Here is an 18,920-nt window from a genome sequence, read left to right on the forward strand (position 1 = left end):
TTGCCCACAATTTTTTTGAAGCATAAAAAATTCTCTCTCTGCAATAGAAGTTGTACCAAATAATTTTACAGTATTTTTCCTTTTGTCACGATTTGACAGTTATATTAAGAATAATACAGTTACTTAATGATAAAACAAAAACAAAACAAAAAATGAGTTCTACTGATCCTAACCATCAATTTAGCGACTTTTCATAATAGCAGCCTTGGTATTAATCATGCATCAGAATTCATGCACCAAGCTGGCGGACACAGCCAATCTCATCTATATATATAACATGATATGTTGCCGTTGTTAACACCAAGATTAACATTTTCTTTTATGAATGAAGATATTTTTAGAAAATCAAAACTTTATGAGATGGAGCACTAGTCAGAAATGGTGCCATATTAAAGACAAAAGAGTCCCTAGCTCTGAAGAGACCATGCTGACTTACTCAAGCTAATCAAGCTAATGTGAAAGGATGATTCACGACAGTAATAAAGCAAATCATGTGTACTTTCTAATTATACAAACTCTAACCACACACACAGAGCTCAGTTCTGAGTACTCTTTCTTTTTTGTGAACCTGAGTCACTTCCTACTTATCTAACCCTTAGAAAGGCTTATCCTTGGCTTATAGCCGTAGGCAGTTGGGACACCCCAGTGTAGAACGGGAGATCATGGTCATCTCCTTACTCCTTATGCTTAAAGGTTCTTAAAATAGTTTTCTATAACATTGTGTTTTTGTGTAACAGCCTACAACTGGGTGCCACAGTATAAAAAAAAGATAGTAAGCTACCAGAGAGTGTCTAGAAGAGAGCTACAAAATTGGTGAAGGGTTTGGAGGGGAAGCGTACGAGGAGCAGCTAAAGTCACTGGGTTTGTTCAGCCTGGAGGAGACTGAGGGGAGACCTCATCACGGCTACAGCTTCCTCACAAGCGGAGGAGGAGGGGAAGGCATCAAACTCTTCTTTTTAGTGACCAATGACAGAACCTGAGGGAATGGCAGGAAGATGTGCCAGGGGAGGTTCAGGTTGGACATGAGGAAAAGGTTCTTCACCCAGAGGGTGCTGGAGCCCTGGAACAGGCTGCCCAGGGAGGTGTCCCGGCCCCAAGCCTGACAGTGTTCAAGAAGAGACTGGACAACGCCCTCAGACACATGGTGTGAACTGTGGGGTTGTCACATACGGGGACAGGAGTTGGACTCGATGATCCTTGTGGGTCCCTTCCAACTCAGGGCATTCTATGATTCTACAACACGTAACTCTATATACTTTGAAAAATAGTAATTTTACGGTTGCCTGTTTAGATTTCGGGCATACATTTTGCTTTAAGTTTCATCTGCAGATGAGACCCAGAATCATAGACTCATAGAATATCTCAAGTTGAAAGGGACCCATGAGGATCAATGATACAAATAATAGGGCTGTGAGTAGATGGTTAAGTAACACCCTCTTCCTCACTCTTTCACACATACAATTAGCTTTAGGAGGACACTCTTAGCTCCCAGCATACAGAATCATGCTCATTTTTCTTTTCGTCCCATGACACTTGTTTTATATTTTGCACGGTGGCCCAGCTTCAACAGGATGCATAAGTCTTTCCCCAGCCTGTTCCACAGGGTAAGGACGCTCTGCCAGGAGGTGAGAGTTGTGGTGTTGAACACCCTGGGGCTGCACGTGACAGAAATCAGGGAGAACTCTCACCATACAATGATTATTCTCACAGCGGCACCAACACCACCATCTCCAACTAAGGCAACCTAACAGGCACTCTCCATTAGTTCCTTGGGACCCTGGCACATTATTTAAGCATCACGTCTCTTCTGTCCTGGACCTCTTCCTTGAGTCTAAAATAAGTGATTTCTGATCAATGCTGTTGCTCAACGCTTGTGGCCTAACCACTGCAGAACGACATAATCACTGGGTTTCTATTAGAATAGTATGAAAAAAATAAAAATTTATCTTGAGTACCGTGATCAACTTTAGAGCAGAAACAAAATAATTTTGCAGATAACCGTTAGTTATGTCACAATGTTTTATTTCTCAGCTATTTTGGAATCCACTTTAAGTGCACAATACCACTCTGTAGCTGCTAGAAGTCATATCTTTCCTTGACTTAAATGAACAACAGCCTAACTAATAATCTCACCTAATTTCTTCAGTAGCTTTAATATAAAACTGATTTCAGATAATTATCACTTTATGCAGATAGCAGGATCTCAGGGATATCTTAAAAAACCCAGATTTTGCAAAGCCCCATATTTAGGTTTTGAGACGTTTATCTTCTACTGCACAACATACACAGAATTTGCCTTTTGGGGACTTGAAATTTTTTGTTAAAAAAAAATGATAACATACACAGGGAAGGGACACTGTTAAAACTTCTTTGAAAAACTACAGTTAATTGGAAAAGCAATGACACTTCACCATTGGTAGTTGTACTTCCTCCACACATTCCAGAAAGAAAAGTCTTCCCATCTAATTACAGAAATTTAAATTTTTAACCAAATGTTTCCATAAGAAATTTGTTTTGTTTATATAAGGTGGGGCTTTTTTTTAAATTGATGAAGTCCCAAAATAAGGGCTCTTGCAATAATTTGATATGTGCAGTAGAGCAGGAAGTTATACATATATGCAAAAAAAAAAAAAAAGTAAAAAAAAAAAGTCAGCCTCAGAAAAACCCATCAGCAACAAGAGATCAACACAGAAAACAGCAGCAACTTCTTAATTAATTCACTGAGACAATGAAGCTGTATGAAGTTACGCACTGTTGCAACACTTCATAGCACTTCCAGCTTAAATTAAGAGCAAGTACCAAGGTGTAAATTCTCTGTGCTAGAAGCATCTGAGATGTTTAGTAACAATTTTGTCCAAGTCTGCACATGCAGAAAGAGACATGGCTCTGAAGTAATGCAATAAAAGATTGATTTTCCTCTCAAAAATAGTATTTTTGTAGGGATTACTTAAAGAATTTTTTTTTGCAGTTATATTTGTCTTTTAGGAAATTTAAAGTGAAGTACAGAAATCTTGAAAACAAAACCAAAACCACTTCTATTCAGTAGCATTGCTGCATTCTCATCTCTTCAAAATACATTCCCTAAAGGCTACCTGTTGCTAGTAATTATTTTACAAAAAAATTAAGAAAAAGAAAATCATATGATGAAATAAAGTTAAGTTTCCAGAAGTGCCAGAAGGCCCAGTCCAGCAGAATTCTGTTGGCTTATAAAAAACTCATTCACATGCCTAGATGCACATTGCCAAGATGATTTCACACAGGCTAAATTTTTAGTTTATGTAAATATTTAATTACATCTTTCTTGGTAACAATTTTATAACCTTGTCTGTGATGATATTCTTAATTTTTCCATTATTCCCAAATTTGCTAAGCCTCTCACAAGTTTCATAAACTTTGCACACTTGCTGCCTCGCTTCACAGCTGAAAACATAAGCCAGGAAACTATCAATAATTTCAAGACCCATATTTAGGCTGTCCATTAGTACACAACAACCTCAGTCATTCAGTACATCAAGTGAAGATGGTAAAGGGATAGAAAGGAAGGCTGATTTGTGCCATACCATCAGCTCATGAGCAACCCAGCGACTCCTATGACAGCACTGATGCCCATACAGAGCAGCTAAATTAAGTTATTATGTGATCTCCATTAGCATTCTGTTCCTGTGGTGACCTTGTCCGTGAGGCAGTGAAACTACCATCAACACTACCTTTTGGTGGTGGCAAACTGGATTAGGACAGATGAAGTGAAATGGCCAAGACTAAAACCTGTCTAGGAAATATGGGAAAGAACTAGTTTGAGCAACACAGTGACTTTGCCACAAGTGTCGACGAATCAGCTATTTGTTCAAGACCATTTTGAGTCTGAAACCCTTGAGCAAGACATTCTCTTTTCCTTGCACTGTCAGTCATGCAGAGAAGCATCATCAGAGCTGTACAGAGACAGGCATCCTTTTATTCCGCTCTGTATTGGATAGATATTGTAAGCCTCTTCCTCCATTTCTCACGTCTGACCCTTGGACTGTGACAGTCATTGCTCAGACTGGCCTGGCATCAGTCTACATGTGGGAGGTGGTGAGTGATTGCCTTTCCAACACTTGTTTTGGTTTTTTTTCTTCCTCTTTCCTTCACTTATTAAACTGCCTTTGTCTTGACCTACAAGTTTTCTCACTTTTACTCTTCCTACCCTCTTCCCCCATCCTGCTGGGGATGAGTGAGTGGTTGTGTGGTGCTCAGCTGCCAGTGGGGGCCAAGGCACCACAACCAGGAACTTGAAGTAGTACATGTCAGGAACGTGAAGACCAAGGGAAACCACTATGATAATGGAGAAGCACATTTAATAATTATGAACTTTTTGGGGCAACTCAAGGTTCTCACACTGTTCATGGTTTGGAAATAAGGCAAATAAATGTCATCTAAATTTGAAAAACTGTTTGAAATGTTTTAAAATATACTTCTGTCCAACCGTTGCAGCTTTTAAAGAAAGCTTCCAATATTTGCTAAACTAAAGAAACTAATTTCATCATTAGGACAGTAGGCAGAGAAAGTAAGGGATACATATTTAGATAACATTACCTTTCGCTGTTCTTTTTACCACTAGATGAACTGCTGGTGGACCCAGTGCGGTTGCGACTCCCTTTGGAATCTCCATAACTTTCCCTCCGACTGCCTGGGGACACACGCTCAGCTGAACTGGTTCTCTTAACAGTGCTAATAAAAAAAGGAGCAAGTTTTACAACGGCACTTGTAAAAGCACGTATCTCTATGACAAATATTTTTGAGAAACTTATCAAGTAGAATGCTGACAATAAAAATAACTACAACTTTGTTTTTAACCATAACTTGATTTGTTGAAGAGCCTACATAAGAGTTTTGCTGAGTACCTAGTGCAACAGAAACAAACATACTGCTTTTTCTTTGGTCATAATATAGAAGATGGGCTAAACCAGTATCAGAGTAAACTTCAGTATCTATTTTCCAGGTCACATTTCAAATCTCTGACTACCACTCCACGCTGCTGGAGTTTTGGATTCTTTTAGCAAGAAGTGAAAGATTTAAAGATAAAGCATATTACCTGACACCTCCGGCCAGACTACAAAGAATGTCAAAAGTGTCAAAATTCGAGTACCAGCAAGCTAACTTTGTGTCGTCATTCAATATCAATTATTCTGTAGTTCAAAGGTGGTTTTAACATACTCCAAAGTGAAATTAATGGTGAGCTAGCCTGCACTTTTTCATTAGCTTGTCAAAAATGTGTGGTTCCTATTTACTTGTATGAACAGATTAGATTCCCCACATCTCCTGACAAGGGGTTTCTCAAAGGCTTAAAGCTTGCCTTACTGTCTTATTCTTCAACCATCCTTCCTGCCACCATAACTGTTGGGAGCTCGTGTTTGACTTTATGGCACCCTTTAGATACCCAGCTCTCTCTGATGGAAAAACATGAGTGAAAACACAAGCAATATTACTTAGTAAGTTAAGAGAAGTCCACCCAGAGCTTGCACCTAGTAGGAGACAAATTATTATGGTTATGCATTAGTCCAAAGCACTTCTCCCTAAGGCAGTTCTTCCTGACAGGAGAATGAGTAGCTGAGGGTGAGGCCCCGAGCCGGGCGATGCTCTTCCCTTCGCTGCACCCCATGTGCGGCACAGAGGCGCAGGCAGCGGCACCCGCACCCAGGGAGGAATCACCCCCGCGGCAGGAACAACAGGAACCTGGTGTCAGGGTCTCACCTCCCCCACCCAAGTCCTGTGCTGTTTCCCCACCTCCAAAGAGCAGAGTAGAAATGTCTCCTTTACCCCTAACATCCTCACCACTAAACAACCACCTTTAGCAGCTCCCTCAGCTCAGAAGCCATGGACACCAATGATTGCTTTCAAGCTCACAATCCGAACACTCGCACCCCTCTGCCCAAATCCCAACCACAAACCCCCTCTCCTAACAAGAACTTCAGTTCTTTCTGGTCCTGCTCCTTCAAGGCCCAGTCTCATCCCAGTTGCCCCCTTTACCAGCCAGCTCCCCTTTGACCTCCGTACGCCCCCAGGGATGCTCTGTTTACCATAGGGCTCATCCCAAGCATCCATGAGGACCATCCCAAATCCCACTATGAGTCCCCAACAACTATCCCTACCCTGTCATCCCAGTTAGCTCCTAAGGCTCTGTCCCATTTGGCATGTGGTATAAGAAACAGAGGCACCGGCTCTTTATAACTAAGGGAAATGAGACAGACGTCTCTACCTGGTCAAAAAATATTCAGCTTATCATCTGTACACCACCATTAGTACACTAAATATATATATGTATGTTCCTGCTCCCTGATGTTGTTTTGCCAGCAAGGTGGGGAGTGTTTCAACACCTCAGCTGAGGCTCAGTTACAGAAATGCTGGGAACAACTGACCAGAGTCTTTCTGCAAAGCAATGGCCTTTGGAAAGGAGGGAAGCAGCCCTGACCAGGGCAGCTCCAAAGAGCAGATGCAGGCTAAGATGCATTTCAGGTAGCAGGACAAAAAACTTTCTGGAACATGCAATGCTAGAACAGATGTTCAGTGCTGCAGTTTTGTATTAAAACCAAGCATGAATCAAATGATTAAGCTTGAATTTTAAAAATGCTGTTTCTCTGGAGAGTGCCATGTAAGAGAGCAAGCAGAATGCAAAGTTACACACAAACACAGAACAAAAGACATTCAACAAGAGAAGGGAAAAGGCAGTAAAAAGAATTTAATTCTGTCTTTATTTCAAAAATAAGTATTTCCTACACTAGCCTAACATTATCCAAGTCATCTCAATGTCAAACACGAGAAAAACTCCTCTAGTAAATTAAATAATATACTGTTAACATTTAATTGTTCTCCTGGATCTCATAACACCATCCAATTTAATACTACTCCAGTTAAAAAATAAAGCCTTGATCCTGAAAATGTTTGCGCCACATAAAATATCTTTATTAACTTGAGTCCTTCCACTACTTTATGTACAGTACTTGCAAAAACATCCTCTGTGTGACTTTGCAGGATCAAACCTTTCTTTTGGCATCTTCTTCTGGCTAAGGAAAAAGGCACTATCAGCCTACCCTGAAATTAAATTAAGGAAATCACCAAATTATACTAATGTTAGAAAAAAATGTTAGTTACAGAAGCAATTTTAAACTAATTTTAATGTTGCTTGGGCTTTTATTTTTATAGCTACCAACACTCAAAAGTGGATAAAATCCAATGGGTGGGAATAAAGCTTAAAAGTGTAATCCTATCTTATTTCTGAATAACGAAGTCTCATATCAGTACAAAAACTACTTTTAGCACAAGAACAAAATTCTTTTAAAGTCTTTTGGCTTATGTCCATCACTGCTTAAACTAATTAGCAATGCTATCTTCTCACAAATTTTAATTTAAACTTTCTCACTGGGCTTTTGTTGTTGTTGAAGTATTAGCAGGTGGTTGGAAAAGAGAATTGTAATTCCATTACATTAACTCAGTTTTGGCATATACACATTTTAGTAGCTATAGTGCTAAAGACCAGTGATTATATCCATGGCTACAGTAGACACAGTCACTTGGGGAGAAATTTAAAATGACAGAAAATATTCATTTAACTTAAAGGTTTGTAAGAATATAACTGGATTTCAGAATTTGCCTTCCACATTAGTGATATGAAAGGAGAGCATTTTCAATTATTTCAAAAGATAACATTTGGTAATACAATTTTTAACTTGTGTAAGAGAGCAATGTGGTCTAATAAAACACCCCATAACAAAAATTATGTTAGCATGAGATAATGCAGATACCATAACTGAAATGATTATTACATTTTGCAGTGTATTTATCAATGATGACAAAAATGTACTTCTGAAAATGTTAAAAATGGGTATAATAATTAAAGTTCTACCATGTTAATGCGTGTACTAAAACAGGCACTTTCTATGTGTTGAACGGAAAGGGAAAGGAAAAACAACTGAGCTTCAACACTACAAAGCTATTAAGGATCCCTCACCTTAGAGCAGGCTTTTTCAGTTTGCATGCATTGAGAAGATTCACAGACCTGCTTAATCCAGATTGAGAAGTGTGTAAACAAAGCAGAATAAAAAGTGAATGCAACAATAAAATGTGGAAACAAGACATTTAAAACACTTACATTAAAAGACATAATTGCATGCTTTCAAGATATGAAGTCATGTGCAAGAGTAAACAATACAGTGCTTATTGACTCAGGTAGATGTTTGATCATTTCAAACCATACATTTAAGAACACCAATGTATCTTTGAATGACAAAATCTCAGCAATGCTCCAATACACGGACCGTTTCTAAAGCGACTTAAAAAAAAAAAAAAGAAAATCAAAGAGGCTGTCTGAAGAAACAAGACAGATGATCCAGCTAGAAGACAAACACTATTAAAAAAGCAACAATAAAGACAAGAAAATAAATCCTCATATATACATACATATACCACTGCATAGCATGACTGTTTCGGGTGGTTGCATTACTAAATTGTGGTGAACAAATCTGGTTAAAATTAAAAAATACATATATTTAATTACCAAAATCGGGGGGGGGGAAGCTTTTCAATAAAATAAATTAAAATAGTGCATACTGCTCTTAGTAACTGATTATATTAATAATATTTTGAAACTTATCTAGTACCCTTTCTGACCCTCATTTAAATCAATTAGAATAAATTCAAGAATAATATATGACTTTAATTTCACTATGCCTTTGAGCAAAATGCACTAACAACTTTAATTGTCAGAGATATAGTCAAGTGGTATAATAGTTTCACCACTCAAAGTTCAATGGAGAGGGATTTATTTTTAAATTTATATTATTTTTATTTTAAAACATTTTCTTTGACAGACAAGTGTTAAATAGAAGACTTAATTGAAGGTTCGATACAGAGGTCGTGTGTGTGCCAGTTACAAAACATCGCTGCCCGCAGAACAGAACGCAGAACATTAATTCCGGGCGACTGAACAACTTCCTAGGGGCCATGTGTTTAGAGTTTAGAAGAACAGGAATTTATCATATTAAAGTATTTTATTCTCCCTACAAACAAAGCTCTTTATGTTTCCTTTGTTCCAGCTTCTTCCTTTTGATCTCCATTGTCAGAGTTCTGCACCATTGTGATACTTTACAATCTGCTGGGAGAGAAAGAATGACTGATTGTCTCCTTTTGAAAGGCAAAGTACACACCAGCCCCAGCCTGCAGCAGCATCCCTACTGGGAAAGGTACCCTCTGCATTCTCCCCCTCATATTTTTTTTTTCTTCCTTTCTCCCTCTCAACTCTTGGAAACAAAGCTATCCTAGATGAGCCACAAAACTCTTAGATTTTAATAGGGAACACAAAACATTACGACTGTGTGCTGGCCACATGCCAAAGACAAATCTAGTGTTAAGCAGGGAACTTCAAGCCACATTACATCTGAAAGGAAGAGTGCAGGGGGAAGGGAAAGTTCTGCTCACAATACACTAAACTCTTCTCATGCTGAAGGAAAATTTCAAATAATTGTTCTACATCAAAGTTCAGAAAAAAAAATATAGCAGCGTTCAAAAAGCTGGTACTTGAAATAGCTTCTACACTTCAACAGCATAAAAGCAGTAAATATATTAATTTTAAAATCAAATCCTCTGAGCAAAGGCTTTTTGCGAACACGGCTTTGAAGCACTTTATAAAAGCAGGTAATTCTCAATTGTCTGTGTCTCAATTGATTACCCAGCCCATCACAAAGTCCCTCCAGCTCTGCCCCAGTGGGTTTGCAGCTGGAGGCCACCCAGCTGTGCTCAGTGGGTTTGCAGCTGGAGGCCACACCAGGCCAGAATTTTTGGTCCCAGTACCACCAGCATCACCAGGCTTTCTATCTTGCATTGTATTGCCACCATGTACTTCTATAATCCAACTGAACGATGTTTTGTATTTGTGCTTTTGCTCTATTCACGTTATTTCATTCCTTCCCTAACTTGGATAATTGGGTGTTGACTGTACGAGATCTGAACACTGAAGGGGGGGTTTGTGCCCTCAATTCTAATTGAAGTCAGAGTTGTTTGAGGTTGCTCAACACTTTGCAAGATCTGGATCTAATTATCACATTAGGCCCTATAACAACCTACTGATACCTAGAGATACACACTTTACATATGGAAAACCAATATGCATAGAGGTTAAATGATTTGCATAAGGTCATTGAGAGAATACATGCAGAACTCAAATAAAAGCTACCTAGTGCCACCCTTTCAGCCTCCAGCCTTTTTATTACCTCCGATTTTGCATTCCTGCCAGAAGTCATTTCCATTTCAAATATTAAATGGGAAATCAGAAAATGTAGTGAACTCTGAACCACATCTCCTTGGTAATCCAGCACGGGGGAGAAGCCGTGGGCCAACCTGCAGTTCCAATGCGTTAACCAATGCATTTACATACGGCTACTGTAGGAAATGTGATTGTGTGTGCAGATGTGTCAGTAAGTACATCCGTTTCTAAGCAGTGGAATGTATGGATGCACACTTTGTCCCCACAGAGATTATTTGCATGACATACTGGTTCAAGGGACAGACTGATGTCATTTCAGTTGGACATCGTACATTTCCTAACCTAAGTGGTGCAAGTGTCAGAGAATGGAGGAATCAGAAGTTACTTATTTGTAATCCCCCTTTTCAAAAGGGTGTTTGGTAAAACGTTTGTGAAGGAGTCCATTCACCTGGTGGTTTGCCTCTCTTAAAATATGGTCACGGCTAAGAAAAAAATTGAAGATGATGTTTTCTACTGTAGTAATCCTAGCAGATATTTGTAATTCCCAACAGCAGATCAAAGATGTAAAAGATGACTCAGGGGAAAAAAAAAACCAACACCACAAAACCAAAAACCCCACAATTTTTTTTCTTTCTTACTTTTTTTCTTTCACTTTTCAAATTTTATCTTTTTCATATTTTAAAAAATGTCAATTTTTTTAATTCTGCACCTATGTTGTGCAGGAAAATTATTAAAACTATCCAACCAGAAATTACATTTTAAAACACCTATAAACACTTAATACTATTAGAGCTGTTATGCCACATTACCGTATTTTGGACTAAAGAACACATACACTACCAAGTAGCAGTAGTTTTGGAATCAGTTTATATGAAAAGAGCACTATAAAAACATAATTGCTTAGCAGAAATCAGAACTAAAAAAAATATTTTAAATTACACATCATCTATAAACTGTTCAACACTGAGTGAAGCTTCTAACACAAACAAGGTCTACCCCTTAAGAAAGGGAAGCTTTGATCTTGCTGATGTATTTCCATTACTGTTTTATGCATACACACAGTTCCTGAAGGTAAAATGGTTCAGTATAAATACAAAGCATGAAAGAATTAATGAATGCATAATGAATTAATCTACTTGACTATTTGCAAGAAAGCTATTTGGAACACTTAATACATCATCTTTGAATTCTGAATATTTGGAGCACAATTTACCACAAAAACACGAAATCCCACCAGTTATTTTAAGTTTCATTATCAAATGATAAGACTAGAGAATAATTTACCAAAAACAAGTTTTGTACAGTAATTCATTGGTGAGGTCTGTACCATTCCACTCTCTTCTTGTTGAAGCGTATTTATGGGCAAGGCATAGAAATATATTTTAACATAATTTAATAAAGAATAAAATTAAAGAACAAAATTTACATATTAAATAAAATCAATACAGAATTTTAGAGCATTTGAAGGCAATATGAATTCCACAGCACTGGGATTTATAACTTCTTTTTTCAAGACATGAAATAACTCTGCTCTCCTAAGCACTCTTAATAAGTGTCCGTTTATAACAGCAAAACTGCCCATATGTATTCTTTCTTTTCCAAAACTGAATACACATTTTCATGCTGCATATTTAAAGCACCTTCAGTCTAGCACCTTCAGCAAAGAGAAGGGATAAAGCTTAATAAAAGGACATTAAAGTCCTTATCCTGTGGAAGATTCTCTCATACAGGAACCAAGACACCCATTGAATGTTCCCTGAGGGCTTTCCTGCTGGTACTGAAGGAATCCAGCTGCAGCTGGGTCTGGTGGAAGGGCTGTAGGATGTCACTTGTCTGCAGGGATCCTGAGCTAGGGGAATGCCCACAGGCTGCAGGCAAGCTCTGTGGGCCACCTGAGTTACACAAAGGACCCTCAGAACAGAGAAAGAACAAGTACAGCCTTCACCTGCATTTCCTCCACCCTACTCTGGGGCAGAAAGTCCTACACTGAACCTTAGAGAGAGGGAACAGAGACTCAGGAATCATATTCTTGGTATACAAGCGAAGCTTGCCAATGCTTGTGCTCTCTCGTGTGTGTTATAAATATCGCTTGAAACTTCGTTACTGAGAATGAAATCAAGAGAATTATTCAAACAACATAAAGAACAAATTTCTTCAAAAATTCACCACATACAAAATAGTACTCCTTTTCAAACATTAATAATGCTTTTTTTTAAATGATAGGTTCTTTGACCCATTTTCAAAATTCTGCTAACACAATTCTGATAATGGAACAGTTTTTACTCTTATCTTAAGGGCTGCTTCAGGCAAATCTGCGAAAGCCTTCAGCAGTAGTAAGCCTCAGTTCATAAGAGCTTACAGGAGTTCATTTGTGCAATGCTGGAACAAATACAGTGTTTTCCAGTTTAATTGTGCACAGTGTAGCTTCTCTACAGTAACAAAACCTGGAGTTTCCTGGAAAATCAGTCCCCTTCAACACAGCAACAAAGAGAGGCATATCTTTCGTCACCATCTCTCCTTTAAGGAAAAATTCTCTTTACAAAAGAGGCCTCAGATCTTAGCAGGTTAATGCTCTCTTCTCCCCAACTTGCCCCCCTCAGAGTTGACAGCATCATCACGACAAAAAGCTGAGTATGACACACAACAAAAGAAATTTAAAAAACCCTCACACACAATATCATCTTTTACAGGCAAGCCACACAGCAGATTAGCACCACAATATCTGCCACATGGAACCTGAACTTGATGCACCTGATCTGCTGCGTTCCTTTTCATCTAGATGTATAAAACATGTAGCACACTTAAAAACAAGCACACATACACAGAGCAAATTGAGGCAGAGCAGTAATTTTAAAAGGACTTAAATACATGCTAATGGTAAGATATCTAAAGATGGGTGTTTTCATTTGCATAAATATGTGCTAGGCATAGGATTCCCCTCCTCCCTGAGATGCTTCTAACATTGCACATGCAGTTTGTATGATAATTTTTAGTGAGAGAAAACCATGAAATGTAACATGCAGATTTGTAATGTTAGCACAGTTTCTCTACAGACTATAGAATATATTTTCTACAAGCTTCTGAAAGAATCCTTGCACTACTTTTCATGTCATGTTGTACAACAGCACAGTGGAAATGCTTTATTCTCTATATGCTACAATGCAGTAGCAAGAAAATAACACAAACCACTAGACCAAGCATTGTGCATTCTTTCAATATTCGTGGTAATAACCTTCATTCTAATTAGACCAAGTAAGTTAAAGCCTCTTAGAATGAAATCCATCCCTCCTTTTCTTTCTGAACTAAATATTTAGAACACAGCTTTGCAAGTAAGAAAAACTATGTGTCTAGAAGCTTAAAAGGGAAAATATGCTATTTTCTCAGTTTAATGATGATGTTTCTGATAGATGCGTACCTTTTTGCTGCTGGTGATACAGTCTCCTTTCTGGTTCCTGATGGGGAAGGTAAAGAGCCACTTGGTTTCTTTGGTAACACAGTTCCATTATTAACAGTAGTCCTTAAAGGCAGGGTTTGTACCAGCGGTCTCGCTGTAAAACAAGCAGAAGATGAAATCAGTGCCTTAATTTTCTTTTTTTGTTTTTCCCCCGGCCAAAAACATTAGAATGTTCAAAAATATCTGTGTAGTAAGCCATTTTTCTTCCCCTATTGCCAAATGCACCATAGATGAGGGGTTTAATAAGGAGGATTTTTTTTTTTCATTTTTAATCATATCAAGCAAATCATCTGCGTATGGCTTACACACACAATTCTATTACCAGCCTCACCTGTAAAACTCTGTCCTAGTTCAAGGAGGTTGCTGGTAAGTGCAAAGGTACCCGCTGCCACCCAAACCCATCCTGTTCTCTTAAAAGAGCATCTACCTCCTGCTCACCTGGATGGTGTTCAGAGGAGATCTAGAAATGAAGGCAGGTTGACATCCCAGAAACTCCTGCTCTTTACCCCTCAATGTTCCTGCAGGTTTTCCGCAACCAAACGATCTATTAAGAAATCATTATTCCCTGAAAAATTTCCTTCTTATCAAGAACATGGGCTTATGTCTGGCAAAAAGGAATTTTACCCCTTAGTCAGAAAAAGTGACTGAAACCAGCAGAACGGTGGATTTAATCAGCTGACATCATCTACCTTTGTTCTTCTGATCAAATTTTGGCTCAAAAAATGATAAAAGCCATACCTGTAATTAATATGAGAATAATGAAGAAGTCCCATTCCAGTACGTTAGAAATTAGTTGCAAAAACAAACAGTAGTCAAAACTGCAGGCAATGAGTACAAACATGAAAACTAGAGCAGACCATACCCTGAAAACACAGACACAAACACAACCAGTGCTCTCCCTACAGCAGGGAAGAAAGCTGTGTACATCACTTGAAATTTGACAGAACATCGTATCAGGAGCCAGCTTTGTAAAAATGCCAAAAGTCTCTGGGTTCAGAGAAACAACACCCGAGAGCAGGCAGCAGTCACAAGTCATTTAAGGAACACAAGATAAAATTTCACTGAACTTGGAGATGGTGGAGAGAATACCTAAAAAATGCTCTTTGAAAAGAGACTGCTGAGGATAAATAACCTAAAAAACTAAACCGAAACACTAACAATTGTATACAGTCCTAAGTTATACAATAACATCTTATGTAGTATTGACAGCAAGCATTTATTGACCTGATCACCTGAAATTTTAAAATATTGACAAAAAAAAAAAGATAGCTGTAAAAGCCTGTGCCTTGAGAAGATTAAAGCAGTAAATTCAGTCTACCTGGGAGTGCAAGTTTCAAAACAAACTTTGTCTCGAAATTTTGTTACAATATATACTTGCTTGTTACATATTCATCATGTATTTGTTCAGAGAAGAGGAACTCAGAAAGCAACCTATAAGGAAATGTTGAAGGAATGAAGCTTATCTGGCACTAAAGACTGAAGGATGATGTGCAAACAAATGAACAAAGGAAAAAAAAAAAAAAAAAGACTAAAATCTCCATGCTGACTGAGGATCTAAAAGCCTGTAACTGCAGATTGAGAGCGTGAGAATATCATTCTTATCAAGGACAGGAGGAGCAAGGGCTCTCTGTTTTAATGGGAAGCTTTAAGGAAAGGCTCAACAAGAGTTAAACAAATTCACGGTGCTTTCCAGCCCTGGCTTCCGTAATCTATTTTAACAGACCAATGCCATCTTTAGAGCTCATACAAAAGACCTAAAATTCACTATGCTTTGGCTTCTCATGCTTCTATTTATTATTTTTTTTATTAAGGGATTCAGATATAATGATCCTATTTACTTATACAGTGTTCATTCTTCCAAATTAAATTATTTCTACAGTTTCATACTGGATGCTCTACTGCTTGTTTCCTCACTAATTGCTGCAATGCCATAATTAATCTGTATGTATAAAGTTAATTCTGTTGCATATGACAGAATCAGAGAGCTGCAGTTGAGCAGCTGTAGGCTTGTTTCCTGACATTCTGTACCTCACAAAACTTCAATGAGGCTTTGAGATTAGGGATTAGAACAATAATTAAAGTTAAATAAACAAATTATTAAAATATTTTCCTTCTTCATAGTTATATAAAAAATGCCTATTAAAAAGTAGCAGGAGTGAACTAGCTGGAACCTATTCACTCTCCTAACCTTACAAAATTGAAACTACCAGCAGCCAGGAATAAACCCCGCAGCTGTTATCAGAGATTTTGCTTCAAATCCAGCACCAACCCAGAACTCACACTTCTGGAGCTGAGGATTTAAAGATCTAACCCCATGATCAACTAGCACAGAAAGCAACACCACAGAACTCTTACACAGCACACAGAAAAACTACACATTATACAATTAATCCACTGTTTACTCTGGAGCCATTTAGTTTTATTTACAGCTGCGAGTTCACACCAGTGGTAACTGACAGAACAGTCAAACAAACCCAAACGTGTCCTGGCTGTTAGAAGTCAGTAACTCAAACACATTGGTATTATTGCTTTGTCAGTAAGGTTTATTTTGGAAGTAAGTTTATTTCTGTTGCTTCAAGGTCTTACCTGTGGTAGCAGGACTGACATGTTTATCAGCCTCAGCAGCAGCTTTTTTAATCATACTCTGATCTATGGATTAATAGGGCTGTTAAGTTTACAAACAAACCAATAATGGCAAAAGGAAAGAACAACAAACACAAGTAAAACAAAGGCAGGAAGTCATACTGAACTCCACCAAGTAGCTGAACTAAGTAACGAATGGAGGAGGAAAAAAAAAAAAACAACACCCAAAACACCATCAGTGAAGGAGCTCCACAAATGGCCAAGGTAAGCAGCTCACTTTCTGTTATGTATGCTGCTCCTAAGCTGCCTGCCTCAAGTCCAGAACAAGAACATGCACAAAGACCAAAAACAAGCTAAAGCTTTTTTCCAAGATCACAGACATTTCCTGCATATTCTGTCTAACAACATGATATACGATCAATCTCATTCTGTAAGTCTGTCCCTTTCTCCTTTTCTCATCTCCAGACACAAAACATTATAACAAACATGACGTCTCAGTTCAGCAAGTAGTTCCTTACTTACTCTGTTACATCAATGCCTAAAAGTAAATATCTGTCACAAAGTCACAAATGTATAACTGAGATGAAAGCAAGTTCAAATTTCCAGCTGAGAAAATTATGAATCCATAACTACATATCATACTTCCAATGGGAATTAAGTTTCTAATTTATATTAAGACATATTGGGACCCCAAAAGAAACAATTTCTTAATTTAGACAACAGGGAGCCTGTGAAGTCAGCCATATTTTCTTTCCACATCTAGGTTGCCACCACTCTTACCCCTAAGATGCCCCAAAAATACCTCCTGCATTTCTGCTAAGCTGCAGACAGGCAGTCTCCCCAGCTTTTGCTGCCTCACAGACTACAGCAAATCACACCAGCTGGGTTCTATTAAACCTTTACTACTGTGAAGCACTGGTTGTTCAACTCCAGCTCTTCTGATTTGTGTGCAGACCGACCTGTTCTTGCAGAGCAGGAACCGAGAGAGAGCTCACTGGGCAGATGTGCGCAGCTCAGCGCACTGCTGAACGGCAACACCTGTCACTTATGGCTCCTTGCTGGCTCTGGATCTGCTGAGATGCAACAGGGTCAGGCACCAGTCACAGCTCTACCTGCCCCTCCTGCCTCAGCAGCTGGTGTTGCACCATCTCCTCAGTCACATCACCTCTGCGCTAGCTCACAGCTCTGTCTTTGGCTATGCCTGCACCATCCAAAGACACTGAAGACATTTTAAATTACATCAAAATTACACTTTATTTAAATTTAATTGATGTTTTCTATCAGAGAAAAGCTCTCAGGAGTTTCACTCCCAGAAGATGACGCATTCCCTAAAGAGTTTATCAACTGATCTTGATCAAAATCAGGAAGTGGTAGTCGTAGTTAAACTTAGGGAGTGGATTAAGCACTAAGAATATGGAAATGCTTCGCTGGTTCATGAAAACTGTAGAAGCTCACAGATTTAACCACTTATATTTGTATGTGTTCTCCTTTATGGGTTAAATTTCAAATATACTTTATTTTGAGTTAGATTTCTTGATTTTGAGCATTTCAGATATCTAAAGAATAGCCTGTTTTAATACATATCAAACATTAACTGAATTGCACTACCTATTTTACATATATCTGAAATGCAAACCTTTGGTAGGTCCTTTCTTGTTCTGCATGGCCTGCTGTTCCTCTGTAATATTCAAGCGTCGAACCACATCAGCAAGGGCAGATTTGAGCAGCTGGATGTCATCTTCCTGCATCTGGACACGTTGCTCCAGAGAGGCAATGCGATCCGTTACCTCCATACTGCTTGCAGCAGAGGCACTGTCATCTAAGTAAAAGAGCAGAAAAAGAAGCGTTATCAACAATCCATAACCATCAAGGAACACCTTCTATAACTGGCTTAACTGGCTGCAGCTAAAAACAAGGTTTTTCTCAGAGTTGATGACCTATTGAGGAAGAAAGTTTTTAAGTTACCAAAAGGAAGATACAGAAATAAATTAAAAAATATATATATAAAAAGAGAGTACTTAAGTAAGATGTGATAATGAGGTTGGCTCCAGGGCTACTTAGTGTCAGTTGGGCCCCATTATCAATTATCTACATGTCTGAACCAGAGTGATCAACCATCACCCTTCACTGTTCTGCTCAACCCAACTCTCTGGCACTGGCCGGCACTCAAGTGCAGAGCTGTCCCCTCCGATGCGCATCACACCCTTCTGGATTTTTCTTTCTCACATGTGTGATAGAACATATACATAAGATGTATACAAACAACAGATAGGCTTACACTTTTCAAATTATCCTCCACAGACTGAAGAATAGATAGTAACCCCATCTGCTAACCCCTAATTTGTACCAGCAGCTTTATGAGAACATTCCCTCTGACTGAAATAGAAACATTAACTGCATTCAGAATTACTCAGTAATTGTACTCCTAGCCTGCAAATTCTTAAAAGGGTCATTACTTTGCATACAATTCACCCATTATTTGGAAAGAACCCACAGAAGCTTAAAGCCTACAATTCTGAGGAAGGCTACACATTCTTTCCACACAAATCAGTAAGAAGAATATTTTTCCTACATGATTACTTTTGTTCCACTCCAGCTCCTATCACATAGAAACACTGTAATTTCTTACGATATTTAGTTAGGAAAAAG

General features: G+C 38.4%; 1 protein-coding gene across 7 annotated transcripts in view; it reads right to left on the minus strand.

Annotated features, from left to right (window-relative positions):
* EML1 (EMAP like 1) overlaps window positions 1-18,920 on the minus strand; it is a 128,309-nt gene that overhangs the window by 37,052 nt on the left and 72,337 nt on the right. For 3 of the 7 annotated variants that reach the window (XM_065637117.1, XM_065637116.1, XM_065637115.1), the window contains exons 2-6: window positions 17,908-18,090; window positions 16,275-16,337; window positions 13,650-13,782; window positions 7,985-8,032; window positions 4,573-4,707 (exon numbers count right to left, since the gene is read on the minus strand). In XM_065637117.1, the coding sequence (XP_065493189.1) occupies window positions 4,573-4,707; window positions 7,985-8,032; window positions 13,650-13,782; window positions 16,275-16,337; window positions 17,908-18,090 (562 nt within the window). The remainder of the gene's footprint in view (window positions 1-4,572; window positions 4,708-7,984; window positions 8,033-13,649; window positions 13,783-16,274; window positions 16,338-17,907; window positions 18,091-18,920) is intronic. The other 4 variants (XM_065637122.1, XM_065637120.1, XM_065637119.1 and 1 more) reach the window with 3 other exon arrangements.

This window comes from Caloenas nicobarica, chromosome 5 (genome assembly GCF_036013445.1).
Source record: "Caloenas nicobarica isolate bCalNic1 chromosome 5, bCalNic1.hap1, whole genome shotgun sequence".
Lineage (NCBI taxonomy): Eukaryota > Metazoa > Chordata > Aves > Columbiformes > Columbidae > Caloenas > Caloenas nicobarica.